General features: G+C 40.5%; 1 protein-coding gene across 2 annotated transcripts in view; it reads left to right on the top strand.

Moving 5' to 3' along the window:
• MACROD2 (mono-ADP ribosylhydrolase 2) overlaps positions 1-24,848 on the top strand; it is a 920,410-nt gene that overhangs the window by 839,856 nt on the left and 55,706 nt on the right. Inside the window, exon 9 of one of the 2 annotated variants that reach the window (XM_044454671.1) lies at positions 9,944-10,920. The exons of the other annotated variant lie outside the window; for it this stretch is intronic. Within the exon in view, the coding sequence (XP_044310606.1) occupies positions 9,944-9,949 (6 nt within the window). The 3' untranslated portion in view covers positions 9,950-10,920. Of the gene's footprint in view, positions 1-9,943; positions 10,921-24,848 lie in introns of those variants that run through there. 2 annotated transcript variants of the gene reach the window in all.

Below are 24,848 nucleotides of genomic sequence, written 5' to 3'. Positions count from 1 at the left end.
GTGAATGGATGGATGGAGTATGGTGGATGTGGATGTGTGAAAGCAAGAACATAATCACTGCCCTGTGCCCCATACCCATCCATTAACAGTCTCACTCTCTCACACAGTTTGTATATGGATGGGTAGGGTGTGTTTGCAAATGGATTTATCCATGTATGGCAGCTACAGATGCTTATTAACTCTGGGTGACACTCAGCCGCCTTTGCCGTGACTCAGCTGCTCCTTGCCAGTCAGCTAAGCTTCACCGAGGGTGCTTTAAGCCCCGCTCCAGATTAAGATCATCTGCTAACAATACGCATTGCTATTAAGACTTAACAGCAGTATGGAATGGGATGTGTTGTTTCAGCATTGTGGAAAGAATGTGAGATCAGACCTCCGCTCCCTGTGATCCCTGCCGTGCTGTTTCACTCATCAGTAGGGAATGGATGATCAGAGGGGAGCAGGTGCCTGCAACCTTCTTTCCTTCTGCTCAGCTGATTGTCTGGAGGAAAAGCCAGGGCTGCATAGAAGCTGCCTGCAATGGGTTGCCCACCTCTGAGTTAGAGATGGAAACCAAGGGCACGCTTTTTGGACAAGAGGCATCTTACATAGAGAATGAGAGGGCAATGCGTAATAGAGTCTCCATCAAGATTTCCAAATTGGTCCACTGGAGAAGGAAATGGCAACTCACTCAAGTATCTTTGCCATGAAAACCCCATGGACAGTACCAAAAAGCAAAAAGATATGATACCAGAAGATGAGCCTCTCAGGTCAGAAGGTGTCCAATGTGCTACTGGGGAAGAGCAGAGGGCTAGTACTAGTAGCGCCAGAAAGAATGAAGAGACTGGGTCAAAGCACTCAGTTGTGGATGTATCGGGTGGTGAAAAGAAAGTTCAATGCTGCAAAGATCTATACTCCATAGGAACCTGAATCAAGGCAAGCTGGATGTGGTCAAACAAGAGATGACAAGACTGAACATCGACATCTTAGGAATCAGTGAACTAAAATCGACAGGAATGGGTGAATTTAATTCAGATGACCATCAGGTATACTACTGCAAGCAAGAATCCCTCAGAAGAAATGGAGTAGCCTTCATAGTCAATAAAAGAGTAGGAAAAGCAGTACTGGGATACAATCTCCAAAATGACAGAATGATCTCAGTTCGAATCCAAGGCAAACCATTCAACATCACAACAGTCCAAGTCTATGCCCCAACCACTGGTGCTGAAGAGGCTGAAGTTGACTGGTTCTGTGAAGGCCTACAACACCTTCTAGAATTAACACCCAAACGTGATGTCCTTATCATCATGGGGGATTGGAATGCTAAAGTAGGAAGCCAAAAGATAACTGGAATAACAGGCAAGTTTGGCCTTGGAGTACAAAATGAAGCAGGGCACAGGCTGGTAGAATTTTGTCAAGAGAATACGATGGTCATAGCAAACACTCTTTCCCAACAACCCAAGAGACGACTCTACACATGGACATCACCAGACGGTCAACACAGAAATCAGATTGACTATGTGCTCTGCAGCCAAAGATGGAGAAGCTCAATACAGTCAGTAAAAACGAGACCAGGAGCTGACTGTGACTCAGATCATGAGCTTCTCATTGCAAAATTTAGGCTTAAATTGAAGATAGTAGGGAAAAGTACTAGGCCACTCAGGTATGACCTAAATCATATCCCTGATGAATATACAGTAGAGGTGACAAATAGATTTAAGGAATGAGATCTGATAGACATGGTGCCTGAAGAACTATGGACAGAGGTTCGCAACATATACCCAACTGAATGCAGAATTCCAGAGAATAGCTAGAAGAGATAAGAATGCCTTCTTAAATGAACAGTACAAAGAAATAGAAGAAAACAATAGAATAGGGAGGACTAGAGATCTCTTCCAGAAAATTGGAGCTCTGAAAGGAATGTTTCATGCAAAGATGGGCATGATAAAGGACCAAAATGGCAGGGACCTAACAGAGGCAGAAGAGATTAAGAAGAGGTGGCAAGATTACACAGAAGAACTATACAAGAAAGAGCTTAACGTCCCTGATGACCACGATGGGGTGGTCACTGACGTCGAGCCAGACATCCTGGAATGTGAAGTCAAATGGACCTTAGGAAGTCTGAGCAACAGCAAAGCTAGTGGAGGTGACAGTATTCCAGCTGAGCTATTCAAAATCTTAAAAGTTGATGCAGTAAAAGTGCTATACTCAATATGCCAGCAAATTTGGAAAACTCAACAGTGGCCACAGGATTGGAAAAGGTCACTTTACATTCCGATCCCAAAGAAGGGCAATGCCAAAGAATGTTCAAACTACCACACCATTGCACTCATTTCACATGCTAGCAAAGTTATGCTCAAAATCCTACAAGCTAGGCTCCAGCAGTATGTGGACCGAGAAGATGGAGGGGATGCAGTGGATGTGGTATACCTGGATTTCAGCAAGGCCTTTGACAAAGTGCCCCATGATCTCCTGGTGGAGAAACTGAGGAGTTTTGGGATACACCAAAGGACTCTCCGGTGGATTAGGGCATGGTTGACTGACCGAAAGCAAAAGGTAACCATTAGTGGGGAATCATCAGGATGGTGGCCAGTGACAAGCGGGGTCCCCCAGGGCTCTGTCCTGGGGCCGATCTTGTTTAATCTTTTCATTAATGACATGGAAGAAGGGGTGAACAGTCTGCTGATCAAATTTGCAGACGACACTAAAACTGGAGCAGTGGCCACAACTGAGGAGCAGGTACTCCAGATCCAAAAAGATCTGCACAGACTATGGAAGTGGGCAGGAGACAACAGGATGGCGTTCAATGTGGATAAGTGCAAGGTCTTGCACTTGGGCATAGGAATAGGTGTCAAAAGTACAGGTTAGGTGATAAGTGGCTGGAGAGCAGCACTTGTGAAAGGGACCTCGGGGTACTGGTTGACTGCAGGCTAAACATGAGTCAGCAGTGTGATGTGGTGGTCAAGAGGGCAAACACCACCCTTGGTTGCATAGCTAGAAGTGTGGCCTCTAGATCAAGAGAGGTATTACTACCACTCTACACAACTCTGGTGCACCCGCAACTGGAGTATTGTGTTCCGTTTTGGGCCCCTCATTACAGAAAGGATATAGCCAGGTTGGAGTCAGTGCAGCATAGGGCCACAAGGTTGGTGGCCGGTTTGCAGGGGATGCCGTATGAGGCGAGACTGAGGGAACTGGGTCTCTTCAGCCTGGAGAAGAGGAGAGTCAGAGGGGATATGTTGGCGACATACAGGTACGTGAGGGGATGTCACATGGAGATGGGCAGAAACCTGTTCTCCCCTGCAGAGGAAGGCAGAACACGCTCCAACGGAGCAAAGCTCAGGGAGCCAAGGTTTCGTTTGGATGCCAGGAAGCACTTCCTGACAGTCAGGACCCCGAGGGTGTGGAATGGGCTTCCACGAGAGGTTGTTGAGGCCCCATCGGTGTGGGTGTTCAAGGATAGGCTGGACGTCCACATGGTGGGCATGTCGTGAGCGGAGCTGGCTGGTGCCGGAGGTCAGACTAGATGGCCCGGGAGGCCCCTTCTGACTCGCTCTGTTTTCTATGTTTTCTATGTTTAACTACCAGAAGTACAGGCAGGATTTTGAAGAGGGAGAGGAACTAAAGATCTAATTGCCAACATACGCTGGATCATGGAAAAAGCTAGGGAGTTCCAGAAAAACATCTACTTCTGCTTCATTGACTATGCTAAAGCCTTTGATTGTGTGGATCACAACAAATTGTGACAAGTTCTTCAAGAGATGGGAGTACCAGACCATCTTATTTGTCTCTTGAGAAACGTATATGCGGGTCAAGAAGCAACAGTGAGAACTGGACACGGAACCACTGATTGATTCAAAATTGAGAAAGGAGTTTGGCAAGGCTGTATACTGTCTCCCTATTTAACTTATATGCAGAACACATCATGAGAAAGGTGGGTCTAGATGAATCACTAGTTGGAATTAAGATTGCTGGGAGAAATATCAACAACCTCAGATATGCAGATGATACCACTATGGTTTCCCCAGTTGCAATGTATGGCTGTGAAAGCTGGAGGATAAGGAAGGCTGAGCGCCGAAGAATTGAGCCCTTTGAATTGTGGTGCTGGAGGAGACTCCTGTGAGTCCCTTGGACAGCAAGGTGATCAAACCGGTCAGTCCTAGAGGAGATGAACCCTGACTGCTCTTCAGAAGGCCAGATCCTGAAGATGAAACTCAAATACTTTGGCCACCTAATGAGAAGGAAGGACTCCCTGGAGAAGAGTCTAATTCTGGGAACAATAGATGGCAAAAGAAGAAGGGGACGGCAGAGGATGAGGTGGCTAGATGGAGGCACTGAAGCAGTTGGTGTGAGCTTGAGTGGACTCCGGGGGACGGTGGAGGACAGGAAGGCCTGGAGGAATGTTGTCCATGGGGTCGTGATGGGTCGGACACAACTTCATGACTAACAACAACAACAAGAACACCACTTCTGCATGTTCCTGATTTTAAAAAATACACAGGATCTACAAGTCCTAATATTGGACAATTGACTGTACAGGTATTTTATTAATATTTTTGCTGTGAGAGTAGCCATATTCCTCTGGTGTGGCAGAAAGAGGTAAGGTCTTCACATTTAAATAACTGTGGCAGAATATTATATGTCCCTCATCAGAAAGAAAAGAAATCCAGCTGATTAGTTCAGTGGAAGAAGGGGTCCAAAATGTATCAGAGTTGTAAAACATATACAAGAAGGGGGTTGGAAAAGCCAACTTTATTGTTCTCAAAAAGTTTTTTTTTAATTAAAGCACATATTTTTGATTGACCTGCCATGCTGCACAATGTCCTGAAGTTTTCATTTGGACGTTTAGCCAACAACCTACTCTACTGAACTACACTGGAAGAAAAGAAGAACTCAAAGAAAGCAGATTTGGGTTTTTATCTCTGTGCTGAAATTGCAGCACCATTCATTGACCTTAAGAAAAGCAGTCTGTAGATGAATTCTGATGAACGTGTCAGTCCTAATTCCAGTAGGCTGCTCCCAAAGATGTGGTGTTGGCAGACCAGGACATGTGGCAACCCTGTGGGCAGTGGCTCTTCAGTTCACTGCACAAGCCTTGTAAGGGACAAGAGCTTTGGGCTTTGTCGACAAAGGGTAACACTGTAGAAAACTTTTTAGTGGTGACCAGGTTCTGTGTTTGGCTGCTCCCAAGAACCGTACCGTGGTTGTTCAGTTCTTTCACAGCCTTCCTGTGTAGACAAAACGTTGTCAATCAGTCAGGACAGAACACATAAGCAAACAAAAAAGGTGTCCTTTGAATCTAAATTGAGTAAGAGAGCGTACAAATGATTACGGATAGAACAAGAAACCAAATGAGCTTGTAAAAGGAATTATTGCATTACAGTATAGGTATAATGTAGCTCAGCAGCTAACAAGTCAAAATAACCTTTGCAGAAGGTCTGAGGTAATTGCTGTGCTAAGGATACAATTATTGTGTGATTAGACATACATGGTGGAATCACCTACCCTGTCTTAGTTCTCTGTATTGCTTTCAGTAGGTTAAAAGACATGATTTGGATCCCAGAATAAAGTAATTGCTTGATTTGGGGCAATTCTCCCCTCCCCCAACAGTCCATCATGCCTTTTCCCTTAACCTTTACAAAGGATTTTGCAGGGTTCAGGAGACTTTGGGGAGAAAAGGGGAACAGGAAATGTTCCTGTCAGGAAATTCCCTCAAGTTAACACATCTTGGGTGCCAAGTTCTCTCCCGGTTTCTACAAACTTAAAGTTATAAAGTATCTCTTGCAAATAATATTACAGAACAGAACCAAATGATTTAATTCATTGCTGTTCCTCCTGGAACACTATCGCTTACTTTCTGCACAGAGAATTGCAATTGCTTATAATAGCTGGTGTGGAATGCCCTGCAGATGAAATCCGTATCTGAACTGCCACTAATTAAGAAAATGTGAAGTCAGCCTGTGAAGTCAGTTCCTATGGCTTCTGTTTGAAATGGAAATTGAATGATGTCAAGGAGGAAAAATACTTTGTGAAAATTAGTTTACAATAGTTCTCAACAGCAAATGGGAGCAGGGGGAAGGATTTCCAAGAATTAACTTGGAAAAAAGGAGGAACATGCCTGTTCTTGTAAACTATAAGAAATACTCCGTTCCATTGCAAGTGATGTGAAGAGCATTGTTTGGGGGAAAAACGTTAAAAGTTGCCTCTTTTTTGAGAAACGCTTTCATGAGCACCTGACATTTTTGATAGAATTCCATTTGGAAGAACCTTTGGTAGCAATTCTACATGGAAGGTACCAGGGAGGGATACAGCGAGTAGGGGAGTCAAGGCATTTAATGCGGTTTAATCCAGGACTGCACAATTCAACTCCTGCTCATGCATCGAGGCATCCTCTTGTCCCCCCCATCCCCTGCAGTCCCCTGCACATTCCAGTCCTCTGGAGCAGGTTCGGGGACTACAGAGCAGAGGGGAAATCTCTTCTGCCTCTGGCTTCCATTCTATCAGGCAAACACCAGAATATCCAATTCAGAGGTTCTGCTTGCGCACAGGACTCAGCCATCATTTACAGCTATTATGACTCACAAAGTATTTGAGTTACTTTCAAACCCCTGAGGGGGAATAGTCGCTGGCATGCCCAGTGTGGCTAATCTCCATCTAAATTAGGAATTTCTGTGGGCAGGTTTTCTCATGTGTGGATGAACCCATCCTGTCATGGATCTAGAACAATTATGGTGGGGTGTGAACAAACATCTGGTGAGATTAAGGCAGTAAAGCAAGCAACTCTTGTCCTAGCAATCCTTCCACTGTTTCAAGAGCTAAGCACCGAGGGGCTGGAGAAAACCTTTCCCCTGTAGTGTGCTACAGTTTATTAGGGTCTCGCCAGGTTTAGCTGTGTGTGTGCATGTTCACAGTTTTGATAGTTGTATTTTTGCTAATGAAATCAAAACAATAGGCTTGCCCTTACTTTTCAGATCCATGAGAATCACAATTTAACTCTGGAACTGTTATATGTGTTAGTCACACCATTGGATCTCTGGCCCGTTTAGCTGCTGGTAATGGGTGACCTTTCTGTTTAAACTGGCTGCTGCTGTTCAGCAGGCTGGTGGAATTTGCAAGTCTCCAGAGGAGACCCATCCAGATGTCAGGCAACTTTGCAAGCTGAGCGTGCCAGCAAGGCTCCTGTGGAGACCACTATATTGTACTAAACATGTCGGATATGGTACCAGTTTGATAGCAGCACAGCGAATTTCTTACAATGTACTTGCTTTGAATTAACTCAGCATAGATTTTGCTGTATAGTTTGTCAGTCTTCTTCTGTAGGAAAGTTTACACAGTAGCATGACCATATGCCTTGCAAAACCAGAAGGAAAACCTCTGAGGAATTTAAGTTAGCATCCACTGCTGGAAAATTAATGACCCCATGAGGAAGTGGATTGAGTCCTTGCAGTACACGATGATTGCTACGCTGCAGTATAAAACTTAACATTTATAGCAGCTCTAGACTTCAGCCTGTTTCAGAATTTGACCCAGGTCCAATGGGTGAAAAGTATCCCAGTATCCCAGCCTAAGTATCCCTTAATGTTTACCTTTTCCAAGTTTGTTTGGTTTTAACCACACACACACACACACACACACACACACACTTTGGCCTTTGCTTTGTTGTGGCTTGGGAAAAGCTAGCATTGTTTTAATCTGTTTTATCTACATTTTCTACAATGTTATTTTTATGTTCTTAGATACATATTCTCATTTTGTTGAATTATTACTATTAGTATATTACATTGATATCTCACCTACTCAAGGCAGAGTACATAGCCTCATTTTGTTCTCACAACCACTCTAGGCTGAGTCTAAGTGACTAGACCAAAGTCACTGAGCTTGGTGACCAAGTAGGAACCTGAATCTGCAAGGTCCTCAGTCACACTGGCTCTCAGCTGAATGCTTTATTCTTAGTCTTAGTCTTGAATGCCTTATGCAAGGGAAAGGTGCATAAAACAATAAATAAACAACTAAAAACACAGTAGAGTAGTTCTCATCACTACCTCCACACCCAAATGCTGGCAAAATAACAAACCCAGACTTCTTTTTCTTTATACTGGCTTCCAGTGTGCTTTGGATATGATTCAAAGTGCTAATTTTAATCTATAGGAACTTGAATGGCTTGGGACCAACTTATCCAAAATCTTGTAGGGTCAGTGGCCATGTGGCCTACTATACACCGAACTCTACACCGAACAATCTTCTACTTGGAAATAGCTCAGTCCGAGTCTGGTGTAAAGATAACAAAGTACAGGAATGGGAAGCCTTGAAGTGAACCACCAACAGTTTGCTGCTAGACTGCACACGCACACAAATCTCCTGACCACAGTTGTCCTCACTGTGGTGAGATGCATTGTATTTCTATTTAATTGTACTATTATTTTTTTCAAAACTTGCCCCTATATGTATCAGCACATGCATTTTTCTAGAAATCAATGACTTCTTTTATCGTTAATAAACTGTTCTTGCATGGTCCTGGTTAGTTTGGCCTCAGATTTCTTTCTGGTCCAGGTCCTGCTACAAGAAGTGGTCTATATACGTATAGTATATGTGAGAAGGGCAGGTGCCCCACTCCTTCTAGTTCCTCTAGCCCCCTCTCCAGAAAATTACTTTAAATTATACACAACCCCCACTCTTTCCTCCTTATTTGAAAGACCACTGCTTTCCTTTATGCTCCTGTTCATGCACTTCAGTTATTAGAGGAGGTTATTCTGTAGTTCTGCAGGCTCCCTGGATTCAGTTGGTGGTCACATTTAAAAAAAGTCATTTTGTCTGTTTTTGCCCCTGCCCTCTTGAATACTCTACCTCTGGAATTAAGGCATGTACCAACACTTGTGAGCATTAGGCGCCTGCTGAAAATGTTTCTTTCCACTCATGTTTTTCCAGATTAGTCGTTGATCAGTTATGCTGCCAGTTAATCTTTTGGATATGTATATGTAGACATTATTATTTTACTGTTTTTGTATTGTAACTGATTTTGGGTTTCACTGTGGTCTCGTACACTGCTTTGGTAAATTCCATTGTCATGCAGTATATAATATTCTTACATTCATTATTAACTACTTTTCTTGGTTAGATCCTCTTCTCTTACCCTTCACTACTGGCTGAGTTATAGACTGAGTATGCAAGGTAGCCAGTACAATCAGCAGAGAAGATGGGGCATCTGTGAAAAACCATCTCCCTGTGCCCCTGACTGGGAATGACTGGGTCTCCTGTACTACACCCAATGTTTCCTCTGGGGAATTGGGTGTCTCTTAGGAAGCCCTATAACAATACACTGAGTATTTGCGGTTTGGTTTAAAAAAAATCCTTTGCTTGCTCAGACTAGCAGTAGTTGGCTCCTCTTACTTTGCCCTTGTGAGGCAGCCTTATTCTTGAAGTGAGGGCAGGTAGAGAATATGTGTTATAGACTGATTTAAGAGCCCTCAACCTCCTTCTGTTACATGGGTGAGCAAAGCACACAGCAAAGAGAAAAGGGTTTTGGTTTTTTTTTTTTAAAACGGGCATACATGTGTGTATATTAGTTTCTCATTTTCTTTTTCCAACTTTAGTTTCCTCAGTTTTCCTTATCTGTACAATGGGTTTGTTGCTGGGTTTTGGAACAAAAATATGGGTCCAGAGGAGGGCTTTTGAAATGTTTATATTCTATCACCCCTGCTTTATACTCATGAAGTTAGTCACTTGCCCAGTGTTACCTTTTGTGCAATGGAGATTGTTCCTGGAAAGAAAACATGTGGGTCTAAAGGAGTAATTTTGGATTGCTTTCCCCACCCTCTGCTTTGCATTCATGATCTTAATATCACTTTCCTCAGTCTCTCCTTTCTGTGCCATGAATTGCTGGCTGCTGTGGATTTAAAAGACTGACTTTTTGTTACGCTGTGCTGGTTTAATCCCTGCTGTATGATGATGATTTAATCCTTTGCAGGCATGATCTGTTTCCCCTTTCGCATTGGGTTGATGCTGGGCCCAGAAGATTGCTTTTCTGTGGCACTGTCTGTTTATGGTACCCCAGTCATCCACCTCAGCCAACCCAGTAGGCTCCAGCCAACATTGCCCACCACCCACTGGAATGAGGTGAGCGATGAATGGGCCTTTCCTCTTCCTAGATAGTATCTTTGGAATTCCCTCCTGGTGCTACTTGTGTTGTCTTTTTGGTGCCAAGCTCTTTTTTATTTGTGCAGGCCTGTTAATCTGTCTTCCATATTTGTGATTTCATGCTGGCATCTCATTTGCCTTTCTGCTGAGTCTTGCACTGAGATTACTGTTGGTTGTTTTAATTGTACATTTTACTACTTACTATAAGCGCCTCTGAAACATCAGCTGAGACCCATAAATTCTTAAAGCAAGCTTGTGCCAGTTAGACTACAATAACTTTGAGTTTCTCTATTAGTTGTTTCACTTTGGTTCAGACTTTGCTGAACGTGGATTCACAAGCGTTTTTCATTCCCTTAGGTATCCATAACTGAAGTTGTTGGTATGAAATATAAGACTGATATTTGGGGACATGAGAAAAAGTAATGTACCCACTTCTTGCATCCTTAGTTTCAGATGAGGGAAACTCAGAATACTGAACATGCTATATTACCTTATTCATAACTGTGTGTTGCAAAAACATGGTTGTATTCCTTCACTACAATTCACATTGAATTTCTGACTAGTAATCTGATATATTTAGAAGGATTTTGGTCATCCAAAGAAATACACATCTTATCAAAATAGATGTCATGGTACATTCTAGATATGAACATTGCTCAGTGACAAGTGAATAGTATGTCATTGAATTCTCTCTGAATTGTGTATTACCATAAGAACAGGTTGCTCAGAGTTGCCTTTGACTTTGAACATGAGCCACAATGTAAGATGCAATATTGAAAGATGATCACATAAACCTATATTTAAATATTTTCACAAATGGGTATCGAGTTATCTTTCCTCATATAGGTTAAGGGTCATTATTCATAAGCTTTTGCATGTCAGCCATGATAACTAGAAAATATCAAAGTTCACTTTGTTAAGTGAACAAATACCTACTGAAGCAGAATAGAATGGATTTCATGCACATATCTGGGTTTTCCCCTAGAGCCACAGCTTTGCATGGTTCTTCACTAAAGTTGATAGCATTATGTAAAAGCTCCACCATCCTGGCACATTTTTAAGCACGTCTTGCAAATGACCACTTTATTTTTTTGAATCACCTTCAGTGGTTGGGCTTGCGCATCACAAGAAGCCATGGTGATTTTTTTACCATTGTTGTTCTGTTGTAGCATTGAAACCCACCTGTAGTGTTCCAGTGTGGTGCATTTGTTTTCCCAAAAACATACCAAGATTCAACAGTTCGTTGCAAAGTTTCTACACTTCATCACAACTTCTTGTAACAGTTGGACTCAGAAGTTCCATTTTACAGTTGGTGTTGAGGAAACACCATAGAGTCCTGTGGAAAGAACCGCAATGGAAAGAGCTACTTTAGTCATCCAATCTCTACTGCAGCTCCCTAGCGGCACACATATTCCTCCATTTGTTACTATTGGATGAGCAATTTGCCTGCCATTCTGTTTACTCTTTGAAACTGGGAGAAAGAGAGTGAACACAGAAGGAGAAGCGGGGATTCTGGAAAAGAGTTCATTTTTATTTTAATGTATAAAAAAACCCCTTGGGGGCCTGAATGTCTCGAAAGCTTTGCAGAGATGCAGATACACTTGGGAGGGAAATAAAGGAGAACCTGCCTTAAAGCTTAGTGGACCAATCAGGAAGATGCAGTTGAGGTCTATAGGAAACAACGCAGTACAGAAGGGGATTTTACTCACAGGGGTTGCTGGGATATATGGTGTGAGTGGGACAGGGCAGGGAGATGGAAACTGTGCTGCTGTGGGAACCATGTGATTGCTTGACTGGTAGGCTGAGGCAGACATCTCTGCCCTGCAAAGCACACTGTTACTTGCCATGATGTGGTGATGTCACTGCATGGCTTCACACAACACAAGAACCAGTTAGTGGCATAGTGCCGTGACATCCCTGACTGGTCAGGATCACCCCCGTGGTTACCTGAGCATAAAGGAAAAAGCAGTAGCTAGAGGGAAGCTGCTGAAACAGCCACTTTATCCAAGGGAATTATTGGTGCTAAATAGGGTTTGTTTTGTTGTTGTTGCTTTTTTAACTTCTGTATTTTCCAGTTTGTGGGGAGGAGAGATCTTTAGCTATTGGGAGTATAAATATAAGTAATGATACTAAATAAGTATAAGTAATAATACTGAAACTGCTAGTTTCTGTCTACAGTCAACATTATATTTATCATTGCTTTAGTTTCCCACTCAGGATGCAGCTGAGTAAGGGATTGCACGTGGGGGCAAAAGATCCTTAATTCATGCTGTCTGACCCCATGTTAGGATTGTGATGGAATGACTTCCCCAGGAAAGCTAGCTTGGTGCCTTCACTATGGTCTTCTCAGCACCAGGTGAAGATCTATTTTATTTTCCTCAAGGTTTTTATCCCTTCAGTTTCTGTTAGTGCATGTTTGGATCTTTGTATTGCTGCTGAATTTTATCTTGGTTTCTGGTTTGGTTTTGTTTTATGTGTGTTTTTCTATTAAGGTTTTCTGTGTTATTGTATTTTCTGGTTCAAGTTTTCTGTTATGAACTACCCAGAGATCACTGACTGATGATGGGTGGCATATAAATATAATAGATTAATAAATAAATAGATGAATCAAACCACTTGATGAAAATGCCAACTCACTATGTGGCTGGTATGAAAAAACAAACTCCATGCTGGACATAATTAGGAACAGAATCAACAGTAAAACTGCCAGTATTGCATTGCCCTTATACAAATCTGTGATGTGACCACACTGGAAATACTGTACTTAAAGAAGGATATTATAGAGTTGGAAATGGTGAAGAAAAAGGGAGTTAAAATAATCATGAGGCTGGAGCAACTCCTCTATGAAAAAGCGGTTTTTGTGTTTGGTTTCTTTTAACTTAGAAGAGACAATTAAGGGGAGGCTTGATTGAGCTATAGAAAGGTATGTGTAGTATAGAGCAGAGGGATTTAGAAGGTATATTTCCAGATGTTTTGGACTTCAGCTTTCAGCATTCCTGCCCACTGCAAGGGGCTTGTAGGAGCTGAAGTTTCAGATGTCTGGAAATCAACCTTCTTTCCATCTCTAATGTAGAGAAAGAGGACAAAGAGAAGTTGTTGTCATTTTTTTTCTTTTTTCCTTTTTTGCTTGTTTTTGTAGTTTTCCCATTCTCATGTTACAAGAATCCAGGATCACCCAATGAAACTGAATGGTGGAAGACTCAGGAAATATTTCTTCACATAGTTAAATATGGGATTCACTATCACCGGATGTAGTGATGGCCACCAACCTGGACAACTTTAAAAGGAGATTAGATAAATTCAAGGCAGATATGGATGATGATGGCTATATGCTACCTCCAATTTCAAGGGTAGTCTTTGTATAACAGTTGTTGGGGAAGATGAGCAGGAAGGTGCTTGCACTCAGGTTCTGCTTGTGGACTTCCCACAAGTAGGACATCTGGTTGGCCAGTGTGTGAACACAGTGCTGAACTAAACAGGTTTTTGCGCTGATCCAACACAGCTATTCTTACCTTCTGTGTTTGTGTCATTTATTTATTTAGCATGATTTAAAGCACCCTGCATTATTTTTAATGACACCAAGAAATGCAATACTTGCTCTTTAACAGGAAAGAGTTGCTGGAGGGGTCTGCAGCTGATGGTAAAGAAAGAAGGATGTGGGATGGATGACCTTTTTTTTTTTTTTTTTTTTGCTTGCCATTTTTCTCTCAGAAATCACAACCTCCATGTTGCCCCCTAGATTGTCTTTCCTGTGGGGAGAAAAACAGCTTAAATCCTATGCTGGAAGATGTAGGCTAAGTGTCTGTCCAATGTTTCTGTTTAAATTCGTATAGGATTGTGCAGTAACAGTTTTGAGATAGAAACAGCTGGCAGGGAAAGAGTTAAGCTTCTTGAATTTACTTCCAAGTGGTTGCTTTTCATTTGTCAATAACAATAATAGCAATAGCAATAACCACCTTGTGAATCTTGTGAAAATCATGCAAACCAGACTAGGCTTTAAGTGTGCATTTGAAATGATTATGCCACTAATGGGGCTGCTTTTCAAAATGAGATCTCTTATGAAAAGAAGGTAACATTATGTTAGTATTAATTTATTTAAAGATCTTTGAACAGCTTTAATACATGTCTGCAACTATTTACTTGTGTTGTCTAATGGCACCGATTTAAAAAATGACATTGAAATGCTGCCCAAAGTTTTAGGCTTTGTAAATATTTATTCATAATTGCAGAAACCTTATGCTGTTAAGTCTTTGTATTTCCTTTAGAGCAATAGTGTTGGGATTAAATTAATGGAATGGCACACAAAAGGGCATTAAATGTGATGGCATTCATTATAAATGTTAAGTAGAAGGACTAGAATAGCAACTGTCAATCTTTATTCAGAATTACAGGACCATTTAAAAATGCTTTTAACCAAGAAAGAAGGGAGGAAAGAAGTAATTTCTGATTAGATAGATATTTATAGCTAGTAGCTATGACTCAAAACATTATATGTGCATATAGCCCAAAAAGAAAATTTCTTCCTTTGATGGATTAGTACATGTAAAATCAGTTCATACACACTAGAAGCAAGGGGTGAGTTGTCTTTGTTAGAAGATAAATGCTTGCCTCTTATTTAGAGTTGTTTCATGTTGTCACTCAAAAAGTTTCCCGAATTACATCAAAGCAACTTTGTTGAAGTTCGAGTTTCCTAAATATGAAGTCAGTTATTCATGCTTTCTTGTATGCCCAAACCTATCCCAAAAGAATGAAGTAAATAATTGGTCAAAAGTAAATAATTAGTATCAATGGTAAAAACTGCAAGTAGTCTTGCCCAAACACTTTTTGTCACTCTTGTGGTTTCACAGGTTGAAATCTTAAAGAATATAGCTATTTGTGTATCCTTAAGAGTAACATGACTTTGTATCCTTAAGAGTAACTATTTGTTTTTCTTTTCCAAAAAATCAATATTTGATGGGATACTCAGCTATTAAATCCAGCATCCTGTCAAAAGATGAAAATCTCTTTTACACATTCTGTACAGGCATCCATGCAGAATGCATGGTTGTATACCTACAACTGTGCCTTCACCACATGTCTAAGTCCTTTCACAGTGTCCTCAACTTCTCAATTTATTCCAGTGACTGAAACTGGAAAGAAATAAGCATTTGCTTTAGTAGTCCCTTTAGCTTACCGCTTCAAAGAGAACCAACATGGGGAAGTCCTAAAAGTTTGATGCACCACAGTGCTGTTGCGTGATGTAACTGGCCTTGCTCTAAAATGAACCCCTCTGAAAATTAATTCACGTCTCCTTAATAGATTGTGAAGCTAAACTAACCAAGAATTTTTCTACAAATGATCATGGGAGGCTGACTATAATTTGGGCATTCTTGAGCTGCCCATGAACTGCAATTTCAGCCTTTAATTTGACATAATAAACCCAATTTTAGTTGACATAAAACATGTATTAGTTTCCAACTGAAGGAAAACAGCAGGAGTGTTGGCTGGTACAAAAAGGAGTGATCTATGGAATTTATTTTGAATTGCTTTGATTCCTGACAAGGAAAAACAGCCCAACATATGACAATTGGATGAGACATATACGCTTCAAAGACTCTTTGAGCTGCATGTCACATTTCCCCCACTTACTTTTGCGGGGTGGGTGGACAATTGGCTTAAAATGGATCATTCTTGAACCTAATACAGTTTTTCTGTGTCTTCTGATTTCTCTTGAGGGTCTAAATTAAAAGAAGTCTGCTTGATAAATTGAAAGGCCGTCTAGCATCCAGTTGTATCATGGGAGTTTATGCTTGAAGACCATTTTAGTATAATTAATGCAAAGATGTTCTGCCAAGCAGTAATCACCATTTTCTTTTCAGCAACTGTCTTGACCTGAGTTAATTTTGTGCCAAAAGGATCATGTTGCTTCTTTAAAGATAATTTAAGGATAAATTAAGATAATTTATTATCATTGACTTTAACTGGAAAGAAACAGTTACCCTTCAATGCAGGAAGAAGCCGTTGTTGTAAAACCTACCCTTTTTAGTTGCCCTTTAAGACGTCTACAAAATTTCACATTTGTATTCAACAGCAATATGTGCTTTCTTTCTTAATTCCAAATGCAATTTTTGCTATGGTCCTGCAAATCAACTTTTATAAAAATAGCAGTTATGTTTACAGTGGGCCTGTGACCCACTTTATTGAAGGCATTCTTTATTTGAAGGGCTGCCCAATATATGAAGGGCTGTTCAGATCAAGACCAGTTTGGAAATATGGAAGAGGAAGAGGCCTTGAAGTTGTGCACGGCTTGCACCTGAACAGGAAACTGAGCAGACACACAGATCACCTGGCTATATTCTTCCCCACTATGGAAATGCACTGTGTTTCTACTTAGCTATAGTAATTATTCCCAAATTGGCACCTGTACATATAAATATGCATATTTTATGCACAACCAGGCTCTCTTTCATTCTCCTTCTTTGGTGATCCATTTTCTCTTTCTCGGTGATGTGTAGGGCAGCATCCCACTTAGGGTTAGAGGGGCAGAAAACGGGCTAAAATTATTGGTTGCGCCCTTGAATTAATTTGGTCATTACAGCTTCATCCTACCAAAAAGAAAAGAAAGGCCTGCAGCCTTGGAGAAGTCAGAAACTCTCACTCTAGCCACGTACTTTTCATTATAAAATAATCTCAAAACAAACCGGCACAGCAAAATCATACAAATATTAACTGGTAAAATGATACAGCAGGGGAGAACTGTAGCACAAATAATGGTTTCTAAGATGCAGCAAAACAAATTCAGTTTAAAGTCTGGGTGAGCAAATAGGTCTTTAGCTGGCACCAAAATCTGATAGGATTTGGCATTGCTATAGATGAGCAGGAAGAGAGTTTGACAATCTGGAGTGCCTGCATCAAGAGCGCCCTCTCCGGTTGGTGTGTATTGCTCCCCAAGCGAATGTGACTCTGCCACATTCCCTCTAGAGCTTGGTATCTGGCCAGGTATGTAAGGGGGGCACGATATGGTATGCTTCACTGCCAAAAGCACCCAAGAAAGCTAATGATGTTTCAAACCAACCATGTTGTTAGGGTTCTTTATGACTAAAAAGCTATTCCGAGTTTGTATAAGGTAGGCTGAGTTGCAAATGCAATAAGCACAGATAAGTTTCCAGCTTCTTAAGAATCTGCTGTGCATCCTCGCTCACTTTCCTTTTCTTCTTGCAAAGGTCAAAATGTGGTTGGGCATTTGTAGTGCCCTTGTTGACCTTAGTCGGTAGCTTGGCATGGTTTATGGTCAATATGTAGTCACTTTAATAATAATAATTCCAGAAAGCAAGTCAAAATCCATTTTGTTTAATTAATGATTTCCACTGCACTCAAAAGTAAAATCAATGTTGCTGTTTTCCCTCATATAAGGGTTTCAGTAGTATTATGATTTGGCTGTAGAATCCATTATGTGGTTTCAGTTTCAAAGATAATTCTTCATACAAAGAATCATTTAATTAAATTACTTTAAAATATATGTAGTAAAGTGTTTAAAATTACAAACACTTATTTCAAACATTATTTGAAAAGCTGGATGCCCTTAAGTGCAATGGCTGTTCAGAATAAATCACATAGTGAAGTTAATAATGGATGTCATTAATTATTATACAGTAGTTTATGGGTAAATAACTGTTAAATGTGAAGCCTGCTTGTGTGAGTTTCAAGATCAGAGTAAAGGTTGTGTAATATTGCAAGAAGAACTTCAGAATTGACCTGGGAGATGCTTTCACAGGTGTTTGTACTTTTTGAACTGGCTCCATCCCACAGAAGTCAATGGAGGGTATTCACAAGTGCATAGGTATGTGTTTTTATGTTGAGGAGAGTCTCACCAAACGTGAGACGTTCATGAAAGAAATGTTGCTGCATGTGCTATACAGATCCCCTCACTGATGTCATTATTTGCATTGCAGACATCTTCTGGAACAAGTCCAAGAGATAAACTCATTATATTTTTATTTCCTTGGAATATTTGCTAGCTTCTTGTCACTCTTGTCTTGCTCTCAGAGCAGAGTAAAGAATACATATGGAGACCTGTTCTTGAACAGTGCATGAGTCAATTTCCATGCTGTGCTGTCCACCGTGTGGGACCTACACATGTAGAACCCCACTATTTCTGCTTTCCAATGATTAGCAAACCTCATCATTTGTCTCTGTAAGGTTGGATTTAAGTTGTGAAATGTGATGCATCTGGAGAGAGTAAGTGTTCATGTACGAATACAAAGAACAGCAGCAACATTATTTGTGAATGAACAACCTAGCCTGTTATATGCTGGAGTTTACTCATGCATATTATCTACCGGTGGGAAGAACCCTAGCCTGCTGGCCAGTTGATTTCTACTTGAAGAAGTCCGTAGTTTATGTTGACTGGGAGAGGTTCTGTTTTAAGTGGCAAGTACCCCAAGTCATGCAGCGCCCCAGAGATAAGTACTCTTGAATAGATCCAGTGTTCTTCATGGATGGCATCAGCTTTTCCTGGGATGTACCACAATAGAAAAGGTAAATATAGCCATATTCCAAGCACTGATTTACTGAAGTGTATACAAACGTGAAAACCAAGCAGGAACAAGGAACTTAAAATGCTCAGGCTGATTTAATACTAGCCAAATGGAAATGCTAGGCAGTTTAATAAGTGCAGGAAATGGGAACAGCCTTAACATAAGCATACATGTTTTTTTGCATCTCTGTTATATTTCTTTTTAGAGATGAGTCATTGGTCATCTGTATGCATCCAAAATGTTTTGACTTGGATTCAGCTGTAATATATTACTTCTTTTAAAAACGGGCTTCCGCTTGTACTGTTTACAGCATTTTTATTGGCTTTATTGGTTCCTAAGTTTTGCTCTGCCAGATATAAAATATGTATTGAAATGCTGCTATCTTCTATTTCCCTGTAAACAGTGTATTTTAGAACTGTCAGGCCTAAATATTTATGTTGCTCTCCAAGCTCGTTTATTTAACTTTATGACAGATCCTTGAAGTTTTGGCTAATAAATCAGAAAACCAGTAACTACTTTTGAAAAGTACAAATCTTAGCAATTTAGTAGTGTTATAATTTACCCAGACGTTTGGTTAATTCCAATTGTCTTCCCCAAGTCAACAGTTGCACAGCAGATATATACCTGTCTTTTCAAAGGGATCAAGTAGGGAAAATCTTCACTATCTAAAGTGAACTAATTGTTTAATTAAAGTATTGATCTATTGCATCATTCATTTGGACAAAGTATTGTCTCTGATCCATATGTGTACAAGTATAACCAAAACCTTAGAACTTGATGTTGTTTTTAATAAAATAAAGAAGTACAAATGCTACATGTTTGGCGTGGTAGCTTATTCTAAATGTTGTCATTTAAAATTTGTCTCTTGATGTTTGGATTGGTACACTCAAAGTGTGTACTATAAATTTCATGTCTGTTTAGTTACTGTGGGAATTAAATAAGTGCAGATTTAGACTGGGGATACTTATACTAGTGTTAGTGGTTCTGGAATAGCACTACTAATCATGTTTTGAATGGGCTCTGTGTGTCCTTCCAGAATAATAAATTAGATGTCTAATAACTCCATCTTGCATACCACTGAGAATCAAAAACACTGGCTTATTCCCTTTTAGGAGTGAATACAGGCTTTGATGTAGCATCAGTGATAATTAATTTGTTTACATGCTGCTTTTCTTTTATGACTGGGGGGATGTGATCACCTTTAGTCCAGGAATTGCTTTCCCCATGCTCTACAGATTTTAATAGGCAATATTTTCCATGGTCATGTTAACATTTCTGGTACAATTTTGGAATATTGATGGCACAATAATAGGTACTTGTTGGTGGTGGTGGTGGTGGTGATGATGCTGTATTTGAGGCCTGTGAGCAGTAGATTATATATGTGTCCCTTGTCCAAAATCATGCAAGCTCCTTTGCACTCCAAATCAAGAATCTCCACAGTAAGTGGTGTGTTAATTTATACCTTATATAACTATTAGGATAGGTGTTGTACAATTTTGCCACCCTACTAGATCAACTGCTAAAATAGGAAATACACGATTGCATGGAGTGTGCCGTGTTCAGGGCTTCAGATAGCCAATCCTGCCCCTTCTCAGGATATTCCATTTTCTCCCCCCGTTCTGTTTGCCAGTGTTTTGCCAACAGTCAACATTTTGTGCCTATTAAGAATGACCAGTTTGCATTGGATTAAGTTGGATTCCCTCAGGTTTTTCTTTTCCTAATATTTTTCCATTTCTGCATGCCTTAGGGTTTTCCCTAACCTGTTTCTACCTTCCTCTTGTGCATGGATGATATTTTGGTAACCTTATGAGATTACTTCTGCCTCCACCAGCACAAATCATTGATGGAAAGAAGGGTAAAAGCAAGGTGCAAAACAAGACTGCGATTTACGTGCTGCTTCCTATTGTTCAGTTGCCACTCCTTTCAGAAATCAGAGGTTACTTTTGAGTCCTCAGCAATGATGCATTCATTTCTGGGATGCCTGATTATCTCCTAAAGCATAACTCTGTTTTGCATTGCTCTTAACCAGCAAGTTAGGAAATATAAAATCTACTTTACTTCCCATAATCCAATTTGGGCAGGTGAGGTAGCCTTGCTAAAAAAGAGGGCTCATGGCACCAAGGAGTACATGTGCAAACTCACATGAATGGGTGCACATTCAGAAATAATAATAATTGTTTAAATAGAAGTACAGTGCATTTCACCAGGATGGAGAAGCTTGCCCTGACTGCCCTGCTCATTTCACGGTCTGGGTACTCATGGCTAACAGGCAATTTCAAGGACTGCTCTCCTTTGTGGTTATTTCTCTTGAAACTAAACTTGGACCAAATAGCTCATCGAACAGAGGACTTCTTCAAACAGAGAACTCTCTCCTGCCCGTGCCCAGAAAAAGGACTCTCCTCTGTAAAAGATGCAAAAGAGAGCCATATACTTCAGTGTGCCTGCCTATCCAATTATGCATGACTAACTGTGTGCTAGACGTAGCCACTGGGATCCATTTGGCCACTTCTGTCCTTGAGTCTTTACTCTTTGGAAAGCTTCATTTCTCTAGCAGGTTTGCTGCTCCATCCCATCCCCCTCCTTACCCGAGTTGTCCCCAAGCAGAAATCTTTCATCCAATGAAATGTGTGAAATCCTACTGTTTCATGAGTAATATTCCAGATGAACTCTACAATCCTATTTTATTAAATTTATAATTGGTTTCTCCAATAAATAGTTTTTTTACAAGGACCTTTTTCAAGCATATATCACAAGCACAGTATTATATATAGTGAATTCTTTTAGGCTGTATTTTCTCTTGTCAGCTCGACTTATCAAGTTTGTTTTTATGACTGCATTTCTGACATCTAAAGTTTCCACATGAAAAATACGATAGAAAGCTAGATCCTGTTTAGAAGAACTAAAAAAGAAAAGGTTTTTTCAAAACATGATACTGTAGCCACCTGTTAATTTGCTATCTTTATGAGTTTTTTCTTAAAAATGGTTATTTAATGTGATTGGTTTTAAAAAGATGTTTTAAGTCTTTTTTCTTATATAATTTCTGAATTGTTCATTGTCCAGACCAAGTTTTATTAAATGGATGTGCCTTAAGACATAGTCTTGTATTGTTTAGACATGAGACTCTTACAATTCCCACCATGCTTTAGCATTACAAACCTATTGAGTCTCTCTGGCTTTGGTGAGGTTCTCAGGATCTCGATGCCAAATTCCATGAATTTTTCACTGCAACAGCATCACAGGATACAACTGCACCAGCTCTGGGTGTGTAGCAGGTCTCAGATCTCACCCCTAGTCACTAGTATTCCTGAGGATCAAATGTGCCAGAGACAAATGGTAAGGTCTCCAACAGGCTGGAGGTCAGACATTAAGGGCCAGAGGACTCAAAAGTCTATGATCAGGAGAGTCCAGGCAAGATCATCTGTGCTGTTGCTCTGCCAGGCATATTGGACAGAAGAGAGGATCTTGAAGCAAGAATTATATAGTACCAGCCAGGCCCCTGTTGGTTCCTCATGCCATTCCAGCTCTGGCCACCATATGGGTAACACTGCTGAACAGCAAAGATGAGGCTAATAGTTCTTCTTCCCTGTGCTCCATTTGACCAAAGGTCTCACTAGGGCAACAAGTGGTTCCTACAGGTCCTACCCGCTGCCCACAAGTTGTTCCCTAGCAAGGGATATAAAAAGCCAGACTGCCACCAGTACGGTAACATAGTTGAGGAGTCTGAAGAGTTCCGTAACTCATACGCAAGCTGGCTGGCTCTTCAATAAAGTAGGCATTGCTTAGTGATACTGATTGAGTTACCTAAAGGACCACCTTCTCCCATATATAGGTTTCGGCAAGGGGCGGCATAGAAATGTTATAATAATAATAATAATAATAATATATATATATATATATATATATATATATATATATATATATATAATATACCTACCTGCCCATTAAAATCTGGCCAGGAGGTCCTTCTGAGAGAGCCGTCCCTCAAAGAGGTAAAAAGGATGACGAATAGAAGAAGGGTCTTCTTGGTGACTGCCCCTCATTTATGGAAATCCACTTGGGGCCAACATTGTTTTCATTCCAGCACCAGGCAAAAGTGTTTCTCTTTTCTGAGTATTTTAATAACTGATTTGAATTAGATCTGTTATCCTTCATGGTCATCTTGTTGTCCTGCTTGCCTGAAATAATGTTTAACACTTATGTGATGGGTTTTATACATAATTGGTTTTATAATTGTTTTGGTTTTTAGCATTTTTAATATTGATTATATTGTAAGCTGCCTAGAGAATCCTTATGGACTACTAGACAGCATATAAATAAATAAAACAAGCAAGCAAGCAAGCAGCGTTCAGAGGAATGGAGCAAAATGTGTTTCCTGGAAGACTTCATAGAGCCATATTGACAATGAAATATAGTTAGAGATTCTTTTCTGTTCAGATGAAACAGTGAGTAACCCTTTAATACCATCTTGACTAATATTTGAGAGGGTCACCAAGGGAGAGGTATATGTGTGTGGGGTGAGAGGGGACCGGATCCACAGGTTGCTAGGTCTCCCTTTAAGGTGTCACTGAAGACCTGCTTTCTCCCAGTCTGTCTCATACTGCCTGTTGTTAAACACCTTATCCTGATATTTAACTAGTCCATGCAATTTCCCCAGTGTGCATTCTAAGGTGACACATTTACAGGACAGGACTATACCACAAGAAAAGCTGCACATTTTAATTGTCACTAGATGTGGAAGTAACAATTGCGCTGTCCTGTCCTGTCTGTCAGCTATTTAGTTTTTGCACTCTTAAAAATGACACCTAATTAATTCTACAAGAGGCTTCGCTGTCTGTGCCACTTTTGAACTGTACTAAACAATGAGCTGAAAAAATTTACTTATCATATTTTACTGTCAAAAGCCTTTTAAGCAAGCTCTTCTGTTTGTATTACATCAATGTATCGTGGATGGCTTAGCTCTACTCTTATCATGATGGGTTTTTAAAAAGAGATCATTTGTTTAAAATAGCACATCTAAGATGAAAGGTATTTAATTTTGCAAGATCTGTCATCTTCAGCTTTCCTGAATGCTGGTAATAATTCACATTATTCATTTTTTTAAAGCCATAAGTCAGGACTTTGTTGCCATCATCTCACCCCCATTACTAATCCAGTAAATCTTTCCTGCTGTAAGTGACCTAAGAGGACTGTAATTAATCTGCTTCAGAATATAATAGTAGAATCAGCAAGTAATGGACAATTTCCTTCAAATATTTTAAATAATAGCATCAGGCTTCAAAGTCTCCAGTTTTGCTTTGCAATTAAAAAAAAAAACTATCTTTCATGTAAAAATCATCATTACTTTTGCACTGGAAGCAAGGCGTCCTACCACTGGCATTTAATTTTTCAGCATTTATCACAAAATCCAGCACTGTTATAGAGACTTTTTGTGTTAACAGCCATTGCAACAGAATTACGTTGCTTCAATATATCAACATGTTTGGAAGAAAATGTATGGCACCTCAAGAGATAGATGTTGTGATTTCATAATCCCAAAAAGATGTTAAAATGGCAGAAGTTTGGAATATATAGTACATACAAGAATATTTGGTGCATGAAATCATTCACACAGAAAGGTCTTCAAAAGAAGCTGTGAGAGGAATGTTCAGATTGCTTTGCTCGTTCATTAGCGCTGAGACTTTCTCTATTGCATTTCTGCTTAGCTTTAGCCTTTATTGCCTGTGAAGTCTGGAAAAATGGGACTAATTGAATGAGGGCTCCATTCTCACACCCAGGCTCATGATCGGCAAAATCTCCTCAAGAGAATTTGGAATTGGACTCAGCACTCTCCAAGTTGTTTTCCAAAGATGTCTGTTTTCTGAGCCCAATACAAATTTGGCATGTGCCCAATGATGTCATTAGGGGGAGTCCAAGTTCCCCTGCCCATGACACTCTAAACCAGGGTAGGTAAACTTCTAGTCCCCCCATCCATATATGCCCAGTCGCCCCCTGAGATCGGCGGGAGAGGCCCTTCTCCGGGAGCCCTCCGTGAGAGAAATTAGGAGGGTGGCTACTCGGAGGAGGGCTTTCTCAGCGGTGGCGCCTAAGTTATGGAATGCGCTCCCCAGAGAGGTCCACCTGGCGCCGTCGTTATTTGTTTTTCGGTGCCAGGCGAAGACCTTTTTATTTAAGTAACATTTTAAATGTTAATACTACTGAATTTTATCTGGCCAGGGTGGC

Source organism: Varanus komodoensis, unplaced genomic scaffold (assembly GCF_004798865.1).
Source record: "Varanus komodoensis strain SLA01 unplaced genomic scaffold, ASM479886v1 scaffold7_3, whole genome shotgun sequence".
NCBI classification, from domain to species: Eukaryota; Metazoa; Chordata; class Lepidosauria; order Squamata; family Varanidae; genus Varanus; species Varanus komodoensis.
Note: the sequence above shows the minus strand (reverse complement) of the source record. Positions and strands in the feature narration are given on the sequence as shown.